The sequence below is a fragment of the Ranitomeya variabilis genome, chromosome 2 (genome assembly GCF_051348905.1).
Source record: "Ranitomeya variabilis isolate aRanVar5 chromosome 2, aRanVar5.hap1, whole genome shotgun sequence".
NCBI classification, from domain to species: Eukaryota; Metazoa; Chordata; class Amphibia; order Anura; family Dendrobatidae; genus Ranitomeya; species Ranitomeya variabilis.
The window spans coordinates 602,583,987-602,604,999 of record NC_135233.1 but is presented as its reverse complement, the minus strand read 5'-3'; the positions used below and the strand labels follow the sequence as shown (position 1 = coordinate 602,604,999).

Sequence of the window (21,013 nt, the reverse complement as noted above, 5' to 3'; positions counted from 1 at the left end):
CTGCCGTCATCTGCACCGCTAGACGCTGCCGTCATCTGCACCGCTAGACGCTGCCGTCATCTGCACCGCTAGACGCTGCCGTCATCTGCACCGCTAGACGCTGCCGTCATCTGCACCGCTAGACGCTGCCGTCATCTGCACCGCTAGATGCTGCCGTCATCTGCACCGCTAGATACTGCCGTCATCCCCACCGCTAGATACTGCCGTCATCCCCACGTCATATACACAGACATCACTGCTCGATACTCCCATCATCCACACATCATATACAAAGACATCACTGTAGATACTCCCATCATCCACATGTCATACAGACATCACTGCTAGATACTCCCATCATCCACACATCATATACACTGACAGCACTGCTAGATACTGCCATCATCTACACTGCTAGATACTGCCATCATCCACACGTCATATACACACACATCACTGCTAGATACTGCCATCATCCACACATCATACACAGACATCACTGCTAGATACTGCCATCATCCACACATCATACAGACATCACTGCTAGATACTGCCATCATCCACACATCATACACAGACATCACTGCTAGATACTGCCATCATCCACACATCATACACACACATCACTGCTAGATACTGCCATCATCCACACATCATACACAGACATCACTGCTAGATACTGCCATCATCCACACATCATACACAGACATCACTGCTAGATACTGCCATCATCCACACATCATACACAGACATCACTGCTAGATACTGCCATCATCCACACATCATACACAGACATCACTGCTAGATACTGCCATCATCCACACATCATACACAGACATCACTGCTAGATACTGCCATCATCCACACATCATACACAGACATCACTGCTAGATACTCCCATCATCCACACGTCATACACACACATCACTGCTAGATACTGCCATCATCCACACATCATACACAGACATCACTGCTAGATACTCCCATCATCCACACGTCATATACACAGACATCACTGCTAGATACTCCCATCATCCACATGTCATATACACAGACATCACTGCTAGATACTCCCATCATCCACATGTCATATACACAGACATCACTGCTAGATACTCCCATCATCCACGTCATATACACAGACATCACTGCTAGATACTCCCATCATCCACATGTCATACAGACATCACTGCTAGATACTCCCATCATCCACACATCATATACACTGACAGCACTGCTAGATACTGCCATCATCTACACTGCTAGATACTGCCATCATCCACACGTCATATATATACACACACATCACTGCTAGATACTGCCATCATCCACACGTCATATATATATACACACACATCACTGCTAGATACTGCCATCATCCACACGTCATATATATACACACACATCACTGCTAGATACTGCCATCATCCACACATCATATACACAGACATCACTGCTAGATACTCCCATCATCCACATGTCATATACACAGACATCACTGCTAGATACTCCCATCATCCACATGTCATATACACAGACATCACTGCTAGATACTCCCATCATCCACATGTCATATACACAGACATCACTGCTAGATACTCCCATCATCCACATGTCATATACACAGACATCACTGCTAGATACTCCCATCATCCACATGTCATATACACAGACATCACTGCTAGATACTCCCATCATCCACATGTCATATACACAGACATCACTGCTAGATACTCCCATCATCCACATGTCATATACACAGACATCACTGCTAGATACTCCCATCATCCACATGTCATATACACAGACATCACTGCTAGATACTCCCATCATCCACATGTCATATACACAGACATCACTGCTAGATACTCCCATCATCCACATGTCATATACACAGACATCACTGCTAGATACTCCCATCATCCACAGACAACACTGCCAATGGGCACCGAGGCCACAGCTCTCTGTTTCTTTAGCTTTTTCTGAGGGGCCTGTAGGAATTTTCCCGAACTCGGTTTCTTGGCAGGACCGGATTGTTTTGCATTCACCATCTTCCATGGAAACGTCTGGGGAGACAGGAAGTGATGTTTCCTGCAGCTCCGGCTCTCGGGCAGGATATCAAATAAGACCGATAGGGGCAAAAAGACACCACGGGGGCGGCCGGACCTCAGCCATGGAACCAAAATAAATCCTCGCACGAGTCGCCTCTAACTTTACATCCATCACCGGGCGAAAATGGAAATAGTCCCCAGTAAAAGAGGTTTTATTTATATTCTCACGCTCCACCAATAGCCACACGAGTGAAAATGACCCCGCTAACAGAGCGCAGGAGCCACGTACAGAGACACCCGGGGTAACAGAGCACAGGAGCCACATACACAGACACCCCGGGTAACAGAGCGCAGGAGCCCTGTACAGAGACACCCCGGGTAACAGAGCGCAGGAGCCACATACAGAGACAACCCGGGTAACAGAGCGCAGGAGCCACATACAGAGACAACCCGGGTAAGAGCGCAGGAGCCACGTACAGAGACACCCCGGGTAACTGAGCGCAGGAGCCACGTACAGAGACAACCCGGGTAAGAGCGCAGGAGCCACGTACAGAGACACCCCGGGTAACTGAGCGCAGGAGCCACGTACACAGACACCCCGGGTAACAGAGCACAGGAGCCATGTACACAGACACCCCGGGTAAGAGCGCAGGAGCCACGTACAGAGACACTGCGGAAAACAGCGCAGGAGCCACGCACAGAGACACCCCGAATAACAGAGCGCAGGAGCCACGTACAGAAACACCCCGGGTAACAGAGCACAGGAGCCACGTAGAGACACCACGAACAAGAGAGCGCAGGAGCCACGTACAGATACCCCGGGTAACTGAGAGCAGGAGCCACGTACACAGACACCCCGGGTAACTGAGCGCAGGAGCCACGTACAGAGACACCCCGGGTAACTGAGAGCAGGAGCCACGTACACAGACACCCCGGGTAACTGAGCGCAGGAGCCCCGTACAGAGACACTCTGGGTAACTGAGCGCAGGAGCCACGTACACAGACACCCCAGGTAACAAAGCCAAGTATAGAGACACCCCGAATAACAGAGCGCAGGAGCCACGTACACAGACACCCCGGGTAACAGAGCGCAGGAGCCACGTACAGAGACACCCCGGGTAACTGAGTGCAGGAGCCCCGTACAGAGACACTCTGGGTAACTGAGCGCAGGAGCCACGTACACAGACACCCCAGGTAACAAAGCCAAGTATAGAGACACCCCGAATAACAGAGCGCAGGAGCCACGTACACAGACACCCCGGGTAACAGAGCGCAGGAGCCACATACACAGACACCCTGGGTAAAAGAGCGTAGGAGCCACGTACACAGACACCCCGGGTAACAGAGCGCAGGAGCCACGTACAGAGACACGCCGAATAACAGCGCAGGAGCCCCGTACAGAGACACCCCGGGTAACTGAGCGCAGGAGCCACATACAGAGACACCCCGGGTAACAGAGCACAGGAGCCACGTAGAGACACCACGAACAAGAGAGCGCAGGAGCCACGTACACAGACACCCCGGGTAACTGAGTGCAGGAGCCCCGTACAGAGACACTCTGGGTAACTGAGCGCAGGAGCCACGTACACAGACACCCCAGGTAACAAAGCCAAGTATAGAGACACCCCGAATAACAGAGCGCAGGAGCCACGTACAGAGACACCCTGGGTAAAAGAGCGTAGGAGCCACGTACACAGACACCCCGGGTAACAGAGCGCAGGAGCCACATACACAGACACCCTGGGTAAAAGAGCGTAGGAGCCACGTACACAGACACCCCGGGTAACAGAGCGCAGGAGCCACGTACAGAGACACGCCGAATAACAGCGCAGGAGCCCCGTACAGAGACACCCCGGGTAACTGAGCGCAGGAGCCACATACACAGACACCCTGGGTAAAAGAGCGTAGGAGCCACGTACACAGACACCCCGGGTAACAGAGCGCAGGAGCCACGTACAGAGACACGCCGAATAACAGCGCAGGAGCCCCGTACAGAGACACCCCGGGTAACTGAGCGCAGGAGCCACGTACACAGACACCCCGGGTAACAGAGCGCAGGAGCCACGTACACAGACACCCCAGGTAACAGAGCACAGGATCCACGTAGAGACACCACGAATAACAGAGCGCAGGAGCCCCGTACAGACACCCCGGGTAACTGAGCGCAGGAGCCACGTACAGAGACACCCCGAATAACAGAGACACCCCAGATAACAGAGCGCAGGAGCCACACACACAGACACCCCAGATAACAGACCACAGGGGCCGCATAAAGAAACCCCACCTCCCCGGATCTTAAAGGAACAAGTAATAGCCTTCTGAAACTTTTCCACTTGAAGACATATTTTACTATGCAGCCCTTAATGTATCCGCCTTCACAAATACTTTTTTTCGCAATACTCTCATATACATACAATAAAAAAAAAAAAACACAACAAACGAGACTTGATTAAAAATGTCCTACCGTTTTGTTTTTACAGCTCCTCTGCTGCCTATGCATCTCCATGGTAACAGACAATCTGTGGTTGAATCCTGCTGTCTTATCCCCCTATTACTTTCCACTACTTTTACTTAACCGTCTAAATGTACATTAGCATAATGGAAAGAAACAAAAAAAAAAAAAAAAGTGTGCGACTGCAAAATCAGACTACATATAGTTTGTTTGTAGTCTGTTACCACGGAGACGCATGGTCTGCATCACAACTGTAGCATCCAAAATATTGAAAACTTTAATGAACCATCTATAGATGTTTCTACCTAGAAATCTGTGGCCAAAGTGTCCCCCATCTGATGATAAAGTGATGGTATACCCCAGTAATATGCCGGAATACCACCCCACTCTTAAAGGGGAAGAAAAAAAAAAAAACATGCAAATTCCCTTATCTACCAATTCTAATAAGAAAGCGCGGCTCACCTCTATATCCTGCAGGCTGAACTCGTTCTGGTCTTTAAAGTTGGCCGCCCCCGCGCTCAGCTCCATTAGCATTTTTGCTATCTCCGGTTTTATTGCTGCAGTGAGCCGACTGGCAGCCTCCATGACATGTTCCTGCACGTCTTTGAGTTGCATAGCTGCCTTCGAGTAGTGCGAATGACGGAAAACGCTGCTGAAAAGGTCGGTGAGGAAAGTGCTGGCGCGGCAGAACACGTTGAGAGCATCCAAATACTTAGAGATACCTTGCTGGATGTCGGCTACGGGCGTAGTGTGGGTGGAGGGGTTAGGGCAGCCGGTGGCGTTGGCCTGAGATACCAAAGGGGTGGTGGAGGCCAAGGGTGCGCTCAGAGTCCGGCTGAGCTCAGGCATCTGGTACTGCTGGTGTTGCTGCACCTTCTGCTTGGACCCGCCAAGCAAAAAACGCCTTTTGTAGTCCATTTTACTTTCCTGTGCACTGCAGCAATACATAGGTGACCCACTAGCCACAGGTACCTAAAACAGCCGTGCCGACAGAACCCACCTCTCCGGATGCCTGGCTATGTCAGATAGTACAGCAGGGTGGCAAACATGGGTTTCCTACAAGGCATTTCCAAAAGGCAGGCTGTGTAATGTGTACGCGCGGAGCACAGAGGCGGCAGATCCGCTGACTTAGGGATTTATTTTATTTTTATTTTTTTTTAGCATTCAGTGCAGCCCAGCTGCAAGTTCACAACTTGTGGAAGCCAGCTGATATACGTGCGCCTCGCTCCGGTTAACCCTTCTCCGTCACCAGCAGCAGCAAAAAAAAAAAAATAATAATAATTCTGCTTATTCCAAACCAGGAAAAAAAAAAACAAAACACAAAATTCCACTAAAAATAAAGTCAGCACGGCAAAAAACAAAACAAAAAAAGAATAACAACCAACACACTGATCAACAGCTGGTGGGTATGAAGCGATCCGGAGGGATTTGTGTAGGTGCTACAGTCCGGCAGATCCAGTCTGCGCCTGGAATACTGTGGGGGTCTCTGACGGGATTTGCTGCTGGATGACGTCCCCCCTCCTCTCGTCGTTCGTCCTCTCCCCTCGTCTTCCTCTCTGGCTTTGTTGAGGTAGTTTAGTTACAGCGGAAACAAGTGCAGCTCCCAGATTGCGCTTGCTCTGGAGAAAGAATGCACACCATGTATTTGTAAGGCCTCTAGGTCATTTCCTGGCAAAAGAGAGAGAGGAAAAAAGAAAAAAAAAAGGTTTTACATTTTTGCTATTTCAAGGACATTCCTACACAGCCTCGCTAGGAGGAGCACGGTGGCAGCGGACAAAGCGAAAGTGGCCATTGTCCTGTCGTCAGGGACATTTACACTTTAACCAGGAACTTCAACCAAAACTAATACAATGTAACAAAACCTCAGCCGTCAGAGCTCACAGACTTGGAGAGAAACTGGAAAACAAAAGTTTTAAGAAGTTGCAAAACTTTTTTCGGCATGCAATGATTATTGAGTTCTTTGGAGGGTCACGTGCATGCACCATTTGTTCACCACCCCGTTTATAAGGGGGGGGGGGTCCGGTTATTAAAGAAGCTTGCCGGACCCTGAAGCCTCACCTGATTTAGAACTTTGTCTAAGAATGACATAAAAAAAAAATTCCAAAAAATGTAGACCTACTATTACATTTCTGGAACAAGTCCCCGAGACTTATTCCATGCACAATTTTACTAAGTCTGGAGGATGGCGGTTTTAGTGGAACTATCCCTTTAAGAATACAAACTATTATTCCTTGTAGCAGTAATAAGTTACTATGTTCCCTTTATAGAATGAAGTCGGCGGCCCCTCGGCCAATGTCACGGTGTGTTACTGGCAATATTTACAGCTTATTCAATCCAACCTGAAAGATTAGGAGAGGTTTTCTGATTTCTGCTATGGGGTCTGGGAATACAGTAAATGTGAACAAGTCCTTGAAAAATCAGCAGTAGGGGTACGGCTGAGGAGGCGCTCGTCTCCCGATAAAAATTATACCCTTCTTGTACAGATGCGATGTGCCACTTATGAGATATCAAGCGTAGAAGTATCAGTCTGGAAGTGCACAGGGGCGTGTCACTGCTCTACAACTGCTTCTATGACACGCCTCCAGTGCACTTCCAGACTGATTTGCCTATGGCTTTTAAGCTCAATATCTCACGGCTGGTATATCGGATCTCTACAAAAAAGGTTTCATTTTTAATCGGGGCACCAGCGCCTAAACAGCTGTACCGTACCGCTCCTGCCAAGTGTAAACATAAAAGCCTCTGGGAGGTCAGTATGGCTTCCATGGATAGATGGCATTACATAACTGGCGCCATTATTATGATGGTTTCTCTTAAAGCAGCGCATTAAAGCCTGGAACAATGTAAAAAAAAGGACTGAGGGCTAATCGTATTGAAAGACATTCCTGGAACGGATCATGCATAGTTTGGGAATGACACCGTGAACAAACATTTGAGGTAGTCACAGTATCAGCGAGGCCGCACAACACATTTTCTTGAACAATTGCCTTTAAAAGGCAATTACCCTAAAGCGCAAAGTGGATTCATCCAAAAAAGTCTGGACTAGGAAACAAGACTAAACCACTGAGACATAAAGGGAGGGGGTGTCTTTCTTCTTTATACTACAGTTACTAACCACTACCCCCCCACCACACACACAAAAAAGATACCTCAAAGTAGAATCGGGGGCTCGTAATAATATTACATTGTCAGAAGTAGTGGTGTTTCTGAGATAGGTAGCACGTCCCTTTAATACTGTGACGGATAAATGAGGCTAGTCAGCGGATTAAGATTACGGCTTACGAGGATGGATTAGTAGTAGCTGCGCTCGTACAATTGGCGGATTACACCCAGACGAGTTATATAAGGAGGAGTGATAAGACAGTGAGCGGCGCTGTGCACCATTTATCGGAAAATCGGCAGCGACGTCTTCCGCTACATCGTCAGATTTTGCTGCAGAAAAGCTAATTTTTTCAGGTTACGGGAAGAGATCGTGGTCATATTTGCAACAAATGTGCGGCACTGCTCAATACACGCTGCGGCCCCGCTATGCCTCAACAGTCGGACCTCAGGACCCCCATCTATCCATAGGAGGGGCTTACCTTTCTGCATTACAGCCCAATTGTTGGTGAACGGGACTGTGCTGCAGATCGCAGCGCCTGGATTACTGGGTAACTAGTGACGGAGCACTTTGTGCCAACAAACCGCAGCTCTCCTGGTGGTCTCTCTATGGGCAGATACCCTCTACGGCAAAGTCCAAGAGCTCTAGAAGGGGTTGGCAACTAACTTACTTACAGGGCAACTACCCTTAGGTGGCACTAAGGGGGGGGGGGGGGATATCTGCGGATGGTAACTCTGGCGTCTTGAGCCAGGCGGCCGGACGTCTCCTCTCGGACAGGCCCGGCTCTGGTTTAGTTTCTCCGTAAACACCAGAAGCCAAGCTTGGCATTGTGTAAGAGTCCTATCAGATTGATGACCGGCAGAATAAACAGCGGCCGCACAATCTCGCTGGCGCTTCCTTTGTTAGAGGCTGCTCGGTTATATATAGCTCCCTGAAAATTAAAATTAGAACCCTTCTTGCCTGAAGTCTTTGCTTATGTAAAAGTCTATGGCCATAGAGATACAGGCCGAGAACCACAGGCCACAGGATGCCCATATCCATATTGTTGAATTTCCCATCTACACTTTCTATTCTTTAGGGGAGAAAAGCCACTGGCAGGAATATCTGGCAGCCGCTCACTCCACCATGGTCGGGCACGTATACAGTGTCAGGAGTGACGGCAGTCGTTGACCAGGGCAGGCTGCACACCAACCAGCGCAATCCTATCACTTCTCCAGATCAGAGGTGTGACATCACAACAATGTATCAGCACAATGCTTATGACAATCCTATGAGATACATTTAAGTTGCACAGAAGCATTAGAACAATCTGTAACAGCGCCCCCTCTGCCTACAGGTCGTGTGTGGTATTGTAGCTCAGGTCTGTTTACATGTGTGGTGCCCATTCTGCTTTCTATTCCGGGACAGACCCCAAAATTAGGATTATATTCACCAACGGTAAGCAGACACTTTATCATTATAAACAAAGATTTGATTTCTCGCCTCTCGAAGTTACGGAACATCATTTTTTACAAGAGGCCGTTACCCTTCTGAATGCAGGCGTCCAAAGCGTCCTCCATACACAGACCAAGCAGCGCACATGAGTGCACAGAACACGTGTCAGCGAGCACGACGACAGAAACACACAGCTATACTGAACAGGTGACGACACGGCGACAACTGGGCCCGGACGGTGCACCATCTGCTAAAGCCACACAGACTACTGCAACCGACCCGATGAACCGTCCTGACCCAAACCACAATTAATGCTAAATACTTATATGGGGGACGAAAGGTGAGAAAAAGACTCCGGCAGCCATTACTGGGTCATTCAGATGAAGATCCAACCTGTTATCAAGTGTTGGATTGTATAAAGTCTTATATTCAATGAAAACGGTGCAATGCTTCATCTCCCCTGTGGTGGCTCTGTAGGCAGATTTGTCAGCTGATCACTGGCAGTCCCACCAGCAAGACACGTGAGCGGCCATTTTATTTGGGGTCCTCCGCAATATCGGGACCAAGAAGCTGAAATTTCCCCGGAAACTTTGGAAAACCTCCTAAGAAAACACAAGGGCCGTCCTGTGCTGACATTTCACAAATGTCCCGGGGCCTGTGAAGGTAGTATGTCGGGGGTCACATATTTAGATCATTATTTTTAGAAGTCGGCCATTGGTCAGACAACATGACATCTGGGACCGAGCAGCTGCGCTCGCACTATGGAAGGGGCAGAGGGGCTTTCATTTCCCTTTATCCCATCGTCACTTGGAATTCGGTGACAGAAGGTTACCAGAAGAGTTTGGGAAGAAGTTTCATCGCTTTCTGACATATTAAAGCCAACAGGAAATGTCTGCATACTTCACAGATCCGAGCCGCGGCCAGGCTCAGAAACAATGGAAAACATGGAGCAGATTGCCGGAGGATTCAGCAGACCGCCATCTTCTCAGGCCGAGGACACAATTGGGGGGGGATTAATCAAAAAGAATCATGGCATATAGTAGCCACATCACAGATTTATTTATTTTTTTGAGGGAGGTTATATGAAGTAAAGCATAACTTTTTTTTTTTTTGGGGTGGGGGTGGGGGGCAGCAATCTGACAGTCAATCTCAACCATAAGCAAGGGGGGGTCTCCCAACACGAACACACCCCATTCATAACAAGTCTGCCATTTCCTCTCTTTGCTCCATTATTTTTGGCCAAAATGAAGTATGGAGGTGGAAAGAAGGGAGGTCAAAGCCCGTACGTGACTTTTCCAAAAAGTGTAAGGGTACCGTCACACAGTGGCACTTTGATCGCTCCGACAGCACGATCCGTGACGTTGCAGTGTCGCTTGATTATCGCTCCAGCGTCGTAGACTGCGGTCACACTTTGCAATGCACGGCGCTGGAGCGATAATTTCATGACGTAGTTGCGATATAGAAGTCATACGGGACATTGGGAATATCGTGCACACCTTTGTTACACGCTGCGATCATGCCGCCACAGCGGGACACTTGACGACGAAATAACGTTTCAAACGATCTGCTACGACGTACGATTCTCAGCGGGGTCCCTGATCGCAGTAGCGTGTCAGACACAGCAATATCATAACTATATCGCTGGAACGTCACGGATCGTGCCGTTGTAGTGACCAAAGTGCCACTGTGTGACAGTACCCTAAGGGTCAGAAAACAAGCAAGTCTGAAACAATAGGAGCCAGCAGCAGAGTATAGGAGCCAGGAAGCGGCGCCCCCATCATCCTAGGTGTGACGAGTGGGATCCAGACCTGGCCGCCATGGCTTCTTACATGCAGGTCTACCATGGATAAGGGCAGAGGAGTTCTGGGGAATGTCCTTACTGGGATCATCCACAATGGAGTATACTGGGCAGGGCCCCGAGTCACCCTTAGGAGGTGGTAATCCACATTTCAGGATTATTCCATAACCACCATGTTTATCCCCATCAATAATGACAGCAAACCTAAAAAAAAAATTCCCATTAATGGGCGCGTTTCATCCACGGAGTGCGGAGACTTTTGCCACGTTCCAACGCAGATTTGTGCCATCACAAAGGGTAAAATCCACATTGAAAACCTGCAGCGGAAATTTATAGGAAGTAGATGTAAAATTCGCTCCGTTGATTCATTTCTGCCAAATTTCTAGAGCAGGTGGATAAGATTTTTTACAATCTAGGGACACGACTTTGGAGCCATTGTAATATGCTGATAATTTGGGAAAAGCGCACGTATCTGCCACGAGTGAATGTCGCCTTCGAGAGGGTAACGTCACTGGTTACTGTACACAAGTTTAAAGAATAAATAATAATTATTGCCTATAAAAAATATATAAACTAAGTTGAAGGGGTGGGAAAATGTAAAAGTATTCACTGTGTATCATATAGAAATACTACTAAAAAATAAAATAGCAAAAAAAGTAATCAAAATCTAGAAGACTAACCAAACTAAAAAAAAAAAAAAATAAGAAAAGTAAAAATTTCATAATGAAAAAAATCCCCCCAAAAAAATTAGATGTTTCATACAAGCATAATAAAAATTAGTGTATAAAGAGAATACTAATCTAAGTAAAAAGGTATTACAAAAATTAAAAATAAAAATATACAAAATAAAATAATCTAAAAAGTACGGTAAAACCATCATTCAAGTTGAAATATATATAATTATAAATTTTTAAATATATATTATAAAATATATAAATACGCATTATTTATAATAAAAATATAAATAAAAAATATTTATGACTACTTATATATACACATACAAACATATTTTAATTTCTATCATCTTCCCTTATGAAATAATAATAGAATAATAGTGATATTTCGCTGCGGCTTGTTTACATCTAAGAAATTCTCTAAACTTTTATAACTTGAAGACCCCACTACTTCCTACAGGAAACCAGCTGTTGGTAGCGAGGCCACGTATTCTCATAGTAATAACCTAGAATTGTGGCCCTTCTCCATCACTCATCGCGCTCTTACCCGCTGGTCGGGGGCTAAAGCCGATGGATGACGACCACAGAATCAAGAAATTACCGCATATTTCCTCCGAACAGTCGGGAGGATTACCCGAAAGCCCCCGCAGATGTTTACCATTCCTCCATCCAAACTTGTTCCCACAAGAATGTACAACAACTCCAAAGAAAAGAAAGAAAAAAAAAAAACGCAAAAACAGTGTCCTCATTAGTGGCTTGGGCGGAAACCGGCAGCCAGTCCCTCATTGACAAGTCTGGGATAAGCGGCCATTATTCCTTGCAGCTATTCAGGACCGCTCATTGACACCAAGTAAAACGCGCGCGGGGGGATGGAAGCGCCATAAAATAGGAGAAGAAAAATAAAGTAAACTATGATAATAAAAATAAACTATTACATTTAAGTGTGGACGTGTAGAAAGTGATAATCCACCTGATTTACTCATTTTGGTTCTGACGAGATTGGAGACAGTTATGGAGAAAAACCCTCAAAACTTTGTATATTCCTTGCAAATTCTGTCCTTTGCATATGAATGGATGAAATCTGCGGCTCTCACAGATGGGGGCAGAACTGGACGCCGGGGCACATGGTGATGCCCTCTGGCGGCTGCACTCAGGAGGCGGCTGCACTCAGGAGGCAGCATTGCTAGCCTTCTCCATGGGAAATTCTCCATCGTGAGGTCATCACATGCCATTCACATTCCTTATCATCACAGTGAAACCTACCACCTGACAAGTCATAGAAAAGGAACAGGTTCTCCGTGTGTAGGGTGGGATCCTTCTGCATTCCTTCATAAGGACATGGGGGCTTCTCTTCTAAGGGTACGGGAATAATCCCTAGTCACATTGCAAGGCTTGTTAAACCCCATCACCAGTGTCATGTAGAGACAGAGAGCCTGATTCCAGTGATTTATCATTTACTGGGCTGCTTGCTGTAGTTTTGATAAGCAGGAGATCACTAGTAAACCCCACCCAACACCATTGACTGACAACTTTCTGCCTATGCACAGTGTATAGAGAAAGCTGGCAAATCACTGATGAGGGTGGGGTTATACATGGCTCAGCAAATAAAACTGGGATTTTATTAAAAAAAATACAGCAAGCGGCCTAATAAGTGATACATTGCTGAAATCAGGGTCTCTTCCCCTACATCATCCGCTTATCTTAAGACTTTAGATAATCACATTTAATAGAAAAAATAGCAAGGCTGTAAAAATCAAAAAGGCGGGGACGGCCGCAGGGTGACTTGTGCCAGGGACACCAGGTCGTCAGCACGCAGCCACCGGCCATCCCTCCCAGCATGTCCTATGATAATATCTACCGTAGCTCCTCCTGTGGCAACAGTGCAAACATTCTGCAGTCATTGGAACGCTCGTGCTGGTGGAAACGCATGTAGATGGAAAATGTCCAAGTCATCGAGAAGAGACGATTTCACTGCACAAATACACGGTAAAATATAGATAAAATCTGAGACGTGACGAGGAGCCTGACAACAAGGAGAGCGACGCTTGGGTCCAGTGATCGGACAGAGGACAACACTTATCTGATCCAGCGAAAAACACAGATAGGAGAATAAAATCCTAATCTCCAGTGATGGGTCATACTGGTATTTACTACTATTATCAACAATCACAGGGTAAAAAGAGATGGCGGCACCTCCAGTGCCCTTACAGGATTCGAACGTAATGGCCAGGAATGGAGATAACTCCGATCCCGGCCGCATTCCCTTCAATAGCAATTGTGGCATCTAGGGGTCGGTAAAGGGGATCGGACGGGCTATCGAGGCCCAGTGTGCCCAGAAAAACCAGCAACTAATATAATAAAACCATAGAGTTAATGCAGTTCGCACGTTCCCACGCCGTCATCCCACAGAAGACCACCCTGTACATATATTATGTGCTTTACAGATGACCACAAGCATCCAGCCGGGCAGCGCTGCAATGTGTCAGCAGCCCCCACTATATTCTATAGTCCTGCACAGAGCAGGTATATAGATCCCACCTCCGCTCGCCAGCACGGGGGTGTCCATCTCCACAACTATGTGTGCCAATCCGGCACCCTACACAGCACTTTTCCCCGCAATCCGGCACCCTACGTGGCGCTTCTCCCTGAAATCCGGCACCCAATGTGGCGATTCTCCCTGAAATCCGGCACCCTACGTGGCGATTCTCCCTGATATCCGGCACCCTACATGGCGCTTCTCCCTGCAATCCGGCATCCTACACAGCGCTCTTCCCTGCAATCCGGCATCCTACATAGCGCTTTTCCCTGCAATCCGGCACCCTAGATAGCGCACTTCCCTGCAATCCGGCACCCTAGATAGCGCTCTTCCCTGTAATCCGGCACCCTAGATAGCGCTCTTCCCTGTAATCCGGCACCCTACATGGCGCTTTCCCCTGCAATCCGGCACCCTACATGGCGCTTTCCCCTGCAATCCGGCACCCTACATGGCGCTTTTCACGGTAATCCGGCACCCTACATGGCGCTTTTCACGGTAATCCGGCACCCTACATGGCGCTTTTCACGGTAATCCGGCACCCTACATGGCGCTTTTCACGGTAATCCGGCACCCTACATGGCGCTTTTCACGGTAATCCGGCACCCTACATGGCGCTTTTCACGGTAATCCGGCACCCTATATGGCACTTTTCAAAGTAATCCGACACCCTACAAGGTCCTTTTCGTGGTAATCCGGCACCCTAGGCTATATTGCAATGATCACTACAGTATTCCCTATGTAGTAGCATTCAGAAGTGGCGGTGTGGATCCTGCCTGTACATCAGGAGCAATCCCTGCAGCACCAAACATGTGATAGACAAATCACTTGGAGCTAAACTGTTGCAGAAAAGCGACCTATCAGTTCATCTCCGGATGTAAAATGTCTGTCCCTCCTAGACTACAGTATAAAACGCACCAAAACGCAGACCCCCATACCGGGTCATTGCATAAGACGTCATCTGATTGCAGGGATCGCAACAGCAAGGTGAAGGGGCAGAGGTCTGAGTGCTCCGAAAAATCAGTCACTGGGAAAATTCACGTGAGCCCACGACGCTTTTACCCCATTCTGATGGCACAAGCCTATCTGACCAGCGTCTAAACTGCACCAACAAACACCAAGACAGGAGAACGCCCGGTGCCAAGTCCTGCAGGAGCCATTGCTCCAGACATCAGTGCATATGACGGAGGTCTACTGTCTGCACTGGCAAGGTCTTCCTGCCTGCCACCTATGTAATTGCCTATGTGACCACCTATGCTGTCACAGATGAGGGTCTAACATATTTAAGAGCATCCAGTAAATCACTGAAAACAGCTCCATTCACAATGTGAACAAAGACCCTTTAATTACCCCTCCCCCTCAAAAATGCAAGAGGCCATGTCATTCTTAAATGCCACCCATTCCTTAAATAACCTGCCACTTCCTACATAAGCAGAGGAGCCCCCACCCTGCTCTTCCTAAATATTCCCACTGAGGGAGCGGACCACCTAAATAAACTACAGCCCCGTCCTGAAAACTTCAATCAAGACATGGCTAAGGGACGTGACCGCAACGCAATGTCCGAAACTGGCAGTGAGGAAAAACGTGGACTACAGATTTATATTAAATTGTTCTGCATTCTGAGCCCCATTGTGGAAAACCCCACGGTACGTCCTTGACAGGACTACACACTACTTGTATCTATGTGCTTCAGTACGCAAGGCCTGGCGGAGACCACTACACAGGCGCAGTACGGGGGTCCGAGCTCAGATCACCATCGAAAAGTCTGCACCAGTGACCTTTATAATCCCATCTCCAGCCTCTTAAACACTACAACTCTCAGCAATTGTTATAACAGTCACCTCAATGCTGGGAGGAGATTTCCACCATGTAAAGCGGCTCAGGCTGAACAGCTGACACCTCCAGTCCCAAAGCCCCCCATCGCCCTGACACCTCCAGTCCCACAGCCCCCCATCGCCCTGACACCCCCAGTCCCACAGCACCCCATCGCCCTGACACCCCCAGTCCCCCATCGCCCTGACACCTCCAGTTCCACAGCCCCCCCATCACCCTGACACCTCCAGTTCCACAGCCCCCCCATCACCCTGACACCTCCAGTTCCACAGCCCCCCCATCACCCTGACACCTCCAGTTCCACAGCCCCCGACACCTCCAGTCCCACAGCCCCCATCGCCCTGACACTTCCAGTCCCACAGCCCCCCATCACCCTGACACCTCCAGTCCCACAGCCCCCCGTCGCCCTGACACCTCCAGTCCCACAGCCCCCCGTCGCCCTGACACTTCCAGTCCCACAGGCCCCTATCGCCCTGACACCTCCAGTTCCACAGCCCCCGACACCTCCAGTTCCACAGCCCCCGACACCTCCAGTTCCACAGCCCCCGACACCTCCAGTTCCACAGCCCCCGACACCTCCAGTTCCACAGCCCCCGACACCTCCAGTTCCACAGCCCCCGACACCTCCAGTTCCACAGCCCCCGACACCTCCAGTTCCACAGCCCCCGACACCTCCAGTTCCACAGCCCCCGACACCTCCAGTTCCACAGCCCCCGACACCTCCAGTTCCACAGCCCCCGACACCTCCAGTTCCACAGCCCCCGACACCTCCAGTTCCACAGCCCCCGACACCTCCAGTTCCACAGCCCCCGACACCTCCAGTTCCACAGCCCCCGACACCTCCAGTTCCACAGCCCCCGACACCTCCAGTTCCACAGCCCCCGACACCTCCAGTTCCACAGCCCCCGACACCTCCAGTTCCACAGCCCCCGACACCTCCAGTTCCACAGCCCCCGACACCTCCAGTTCCACAGCCCCCGACACCTCCAGTTCCACAGCCCCCGACACCTCCAGTTCCACAGCCCCCGACACCTCCAGTTCCACAGCCCCCGACACCTCCAGTTCCACAGCCCCCGACACCTCCAGTTCCACAGCCCCCGACACCTCCAGTTCCACAGCCCCCGACACCTCCAGTTCCACAGCCCCCGACACCTCCAGTTCCACAGCCCCCGACACCTCCAGTTCCACAGCCCCCGACACCTCCAGTTCCACAGCCCCCGACACCTCCAGTTCCACAGCCCCCGACACCTCCAGTTCCACAGCCCCCGACACCTCCAGTTCCACAGCCCCCGACACCTCCAGTTCCACAGCCCCCGACACCTCCAGTTCCACAGCCCCCGACACCTCCAGTTCCACAGCCCCCGACACCTCCAGTTCCACAGCCCCCGACACCACCAGTTCCACAGCCCCCGACACCTCCAGTTCCACAGCCCCCGACACCTCCAGTTCCACAGCCCCCGACACCTCCAGTTCCACAGCCCCCGACACCTCCAGTTCCACAGCCCCCGACACCTCCAGTTCCACAGCCCCCGACACCTCCAGTTCCACAGCCCCCGACACCTCCAGTTCCACAGCCCCCGACACCTCCAGTTCCACAGCCCCCGACACCTCCAGTTCCACAGCCCCCGACACCTCCAGTTCCACAGCCCCCGACACCTCCAGTTCCACAGCCCCCGACACCTCCAGTTCCACAGCCCCCGACACCTCCAGTTCCACAGCCCCCGACACCTCCAGTTCCACAGCCCCCGACACCTCCAGTTCCACAGCCCCCCCATCACCCTGACACCTCCAGTCCCACAGCCCCCCATCACCCTGACACCTCCAGTCCCACAGCCCCCATCGCCCTGACACTTCCAGTCCCACAGCCCCCCATCGCCCTGACACCTCCAGACCCACAGTCCCCCATCACCCTGACACCTCCAGTCCCACAGCCCCCCCATCACCCTGACACCTCCAGTCCCACAGCCCCCATCGCCCTGACACTTCCAGTCCCACAGCCCCCCCATCACCCTGACACCTCCAGTCCCACAGCCCCCCATCACCCTGACACCTCCAGTCCCACAGCCCCCCATCACCCTGACACCTCCAGTCCCACAGCCCCCATCGCCCTGACACTTCCAGTCCCACAGCCCCCCATCGCCCTGACACCTCCAGACCCACAGTCCCCCATCACCCTGACACCTCCAGTCCCACAGCCCCCCATCACCCTGACACCTCCAGTCCCACAGCCCCCATCGCCCTGACACTTCCAGTCCCACAGCCCCCCCATCACCCTGACACCTCCAGTCCCACAGTCCCCATCGTCTTACAGCCCCCATCGCCCTGACACCCCCTGTATTACAGCCCCCAGTCTCTGCCGCCCCCAGCACGGACGCGTCTTCCTCTCCCCCCGTGTTTCCCAGTAGCCGCGGGGCCTCTCCCACTATGTAACACCGACAGCTCATAGGGAGGGAGCAGAAAGGGGGACACGGCCCCGAACTCACCGTGCTCCAGTCACCGGGGCCGCTCTCACCATCTAGTCCCTGACACCCCGCCCGCCGGATGTGACGTCACGGCTCCTCTACCCTCACGGAATGTTCCCCTCCGTTGGCTCCACAGAGCGGGGTAAATCTCATAGTTTCCTCCGGAGCCTGATTCGCAGGGACAGCCCCAGTGTTACATGAAGCTCGGTCTCCGGCGTGCGCGACCACAGCGCCAAAGAGAGAGAGACGTGCGCGCCACCGCAATAGGAGATTATGTGCCGCGCATGCGCGTCCCTCTAATCAGTGCTATATGCTACTGGACAAGCAGATACCTAGAGCAACCAATCAGATTCACGCTCTCATTTTGCAGGTTTTCTAAAGAGAGTGAAAGCCGCAAACTGATTGGTTTCTATTAGCAACTACTTCAGTTTAAATGTGCAGTTGCCCATAGCAACCTTATAGATAAGTAATGTAATGTGTGTAAACAGTGACTGCACCAGCTGAACAGTGAGTGCAGCTCTGGGGTATAATACAGGATGTAACTCAGGATCAGTAATGTAATGTATGTACACAGTGACTGCACCAGCAGAATAGTGAGTGCAGCTCTGGAGTATAATACAGGATGTAACTCAGGATCAGTAATGTAATGTATGTACACAGTGACTGCACCAGCAGAATAGTGAGTGCAGCTCTGGAGTATAATACAGGATGTAACTCAGGATCAGTAATGTAATGTATGTACACAGTGACTGCACCAGCAGAATAGTGAGTGCAGCTCTGGAGTATAATACAGGATGTAACTCAGGATCAGTACTGTAATGTATGTACACAGTGACTGCACCAGCAGAATAGTGAGTGCAGCTCTGGAGTATAATACAGGATGTAACTCAGGATCAGTACTGTAATGCATGTACACAGTGACTGCACCAGCAGAATAAGGAGTGCAGCTCTGGAGTAGAATACAGGATGTAACTCAGGATCAGTAATGTAATGTATGTACACAGTGACTGCACCAGCAGAATAGTGAGTGCAGCTCTGGGGTATAATACAGGATGTAACTCAGGATCAGTAATGTAATGTATGTACACGGTGACTGCACCAGCAGAATGGTGAGTGCAGCTCTGGGGCATAATACAGGATGTAACTCAGGATCAGTAATGTAATGTATGTACACAGTGACTGCACCAGCAGAATAGTGAGTGCAGCTCTGGAGTATAATACAGGATGTAACTCAGGATCAGTACTGTAAGGCTATGTCTCCACGTTCAGGATGGCCGGCGGTATCGCTGCAGCGGCGAAGCCGCTCGGCGCTAAGCCCCACCCCCTTTCTGGGACGCGATCATGCCGGATGTGTTAACTCTTCACATCCGGGATGATCGCTCTCTCCCATAGCGCCCTGTGATATGCCTTGCGGGGACGCTGCGTCCCCGCAAGGTGTACGGACATGCTGCGATCTGAAAAGACGCGCAGCATATCCGGAGTCGCAGGGCCGCCGCGTGCGGGTTTCCACGCATAGTGGAGACGGGATTTCATAAAATCCCCTCCACTATGCTGGAACATTTGGACGCTGCTTGTTTGACACTGCAGCTCTGCGCAGCGTCAAACAAGCAGCGTTTCCTGACCGTGGAAACATACGCTAATGCATGTACACAGTGACTGCACCAGCAGAATAAGGAGTGCAGCTCTGGAGTATAATACAGGATGTAACTCAGGATCAGTAATGTAATGTATGTACACAGTGACTGCACCAGCAGAATAGTGAGTGCAGCTCTGGGGTATAATACAGGATGTAACTCAGGATCAGTAATGTAATGTATGTACACAGTGACTGCACCAGCAGAATAGTGAGCATAGCTCTGGGGTATAATACAGGAGGTAACTCAGGATCAGTAATGTAATGTATGTACACAGTGACTGCACCAGCAGAATAGTGAGTGCAGCTCTGGAGTATAATACAGGATGTAACTCAGGATCAGTAATGTAATGTATGTACACAGTGACTGCACCAGCAGAATAGTGAGTGCAGCTCTGGAGTATAATACAGGATGTAACTCAGGATCAGTACTGTAATGCATGTACACAGTGACTGCACCAGCAGAATAAGGAGTGCAGCTCTGGAGTAGAATACAGGATGTAACTCAGGATCAGTAATGTAATGTATGTACACAGTGACTGCACCAGCAGAATAGTGAGTGCAGCTCTGGGGTATAATACAGGATGTAACTCAGGATCAGTAATGTAATGTATGTACACAGTGACTGCACCAGCAGAATGGTGAGTGCAGCTCTGGGGCATAATACAGGATGTAACTCAGGATCAGTAATGTAATGTATGTACACAGTGACTGCACCAGCAGAATAGTGAGTGCAGCTCTGGAGTATAATACAGGATGTAACTCAGGATCAGTACTGTAAGGCTATGTCTCCACGTTCAGGATGGCCGGCGGTATCGCTGCAGCGGCGAAGCCGCTCGGCGCTAAGCCCCACCCCCTTTCTGGGACGCGATCATGCCGGATGTGTTAACTCTTCACATCCGGGATGATCGCTCTCTCCCATAGCGCCCTGTGATATGCCTTGCGGGGACGCTGCGTCCCCGCAAGGTGTACGGACATGCTGCGATCTGAAAAGACGCGCAGCATATCCGGAGTCGCAGGGCCGCCGCGTGCGGGTTTCCACGCATAGTGGAGACGGGATTTCATAA

The 21,013-nt window shown here is 50.1% G+C and overlaps 1 protein-coding gene across 1 annotated transcript in view; it reads right to left on the bottom strand.

Moving 5' to 3' along the window:
* Nucleotides 1-18,585, bottom strand: part of GARRE1 (granule associated Rac and RHOG effector 1) — a 39,450-nt gene extending 20,865 nt beyond the window's left edge. The window contains exons 1-2 of the mRNA XM_077288621.1: nt 18,335-18,585; nt 4,945-6,150 (exon numbers count right to left, since the gene is read on the bottom strand). Of these exons, the coding sequence (XP_077144736.1) occupies nt 4,945-5,430 (486 nt within the window). The 5' untranslated portion in view covers nt 5,431-6,150; nt 18,335-18,585. The remainder of the gene's footprint in view (nt 1-4,944; nt 6,151-18,334) is intronic.
* Nucleotides 18,586-21,013: the final 2,428 nt, after the last annotated feature.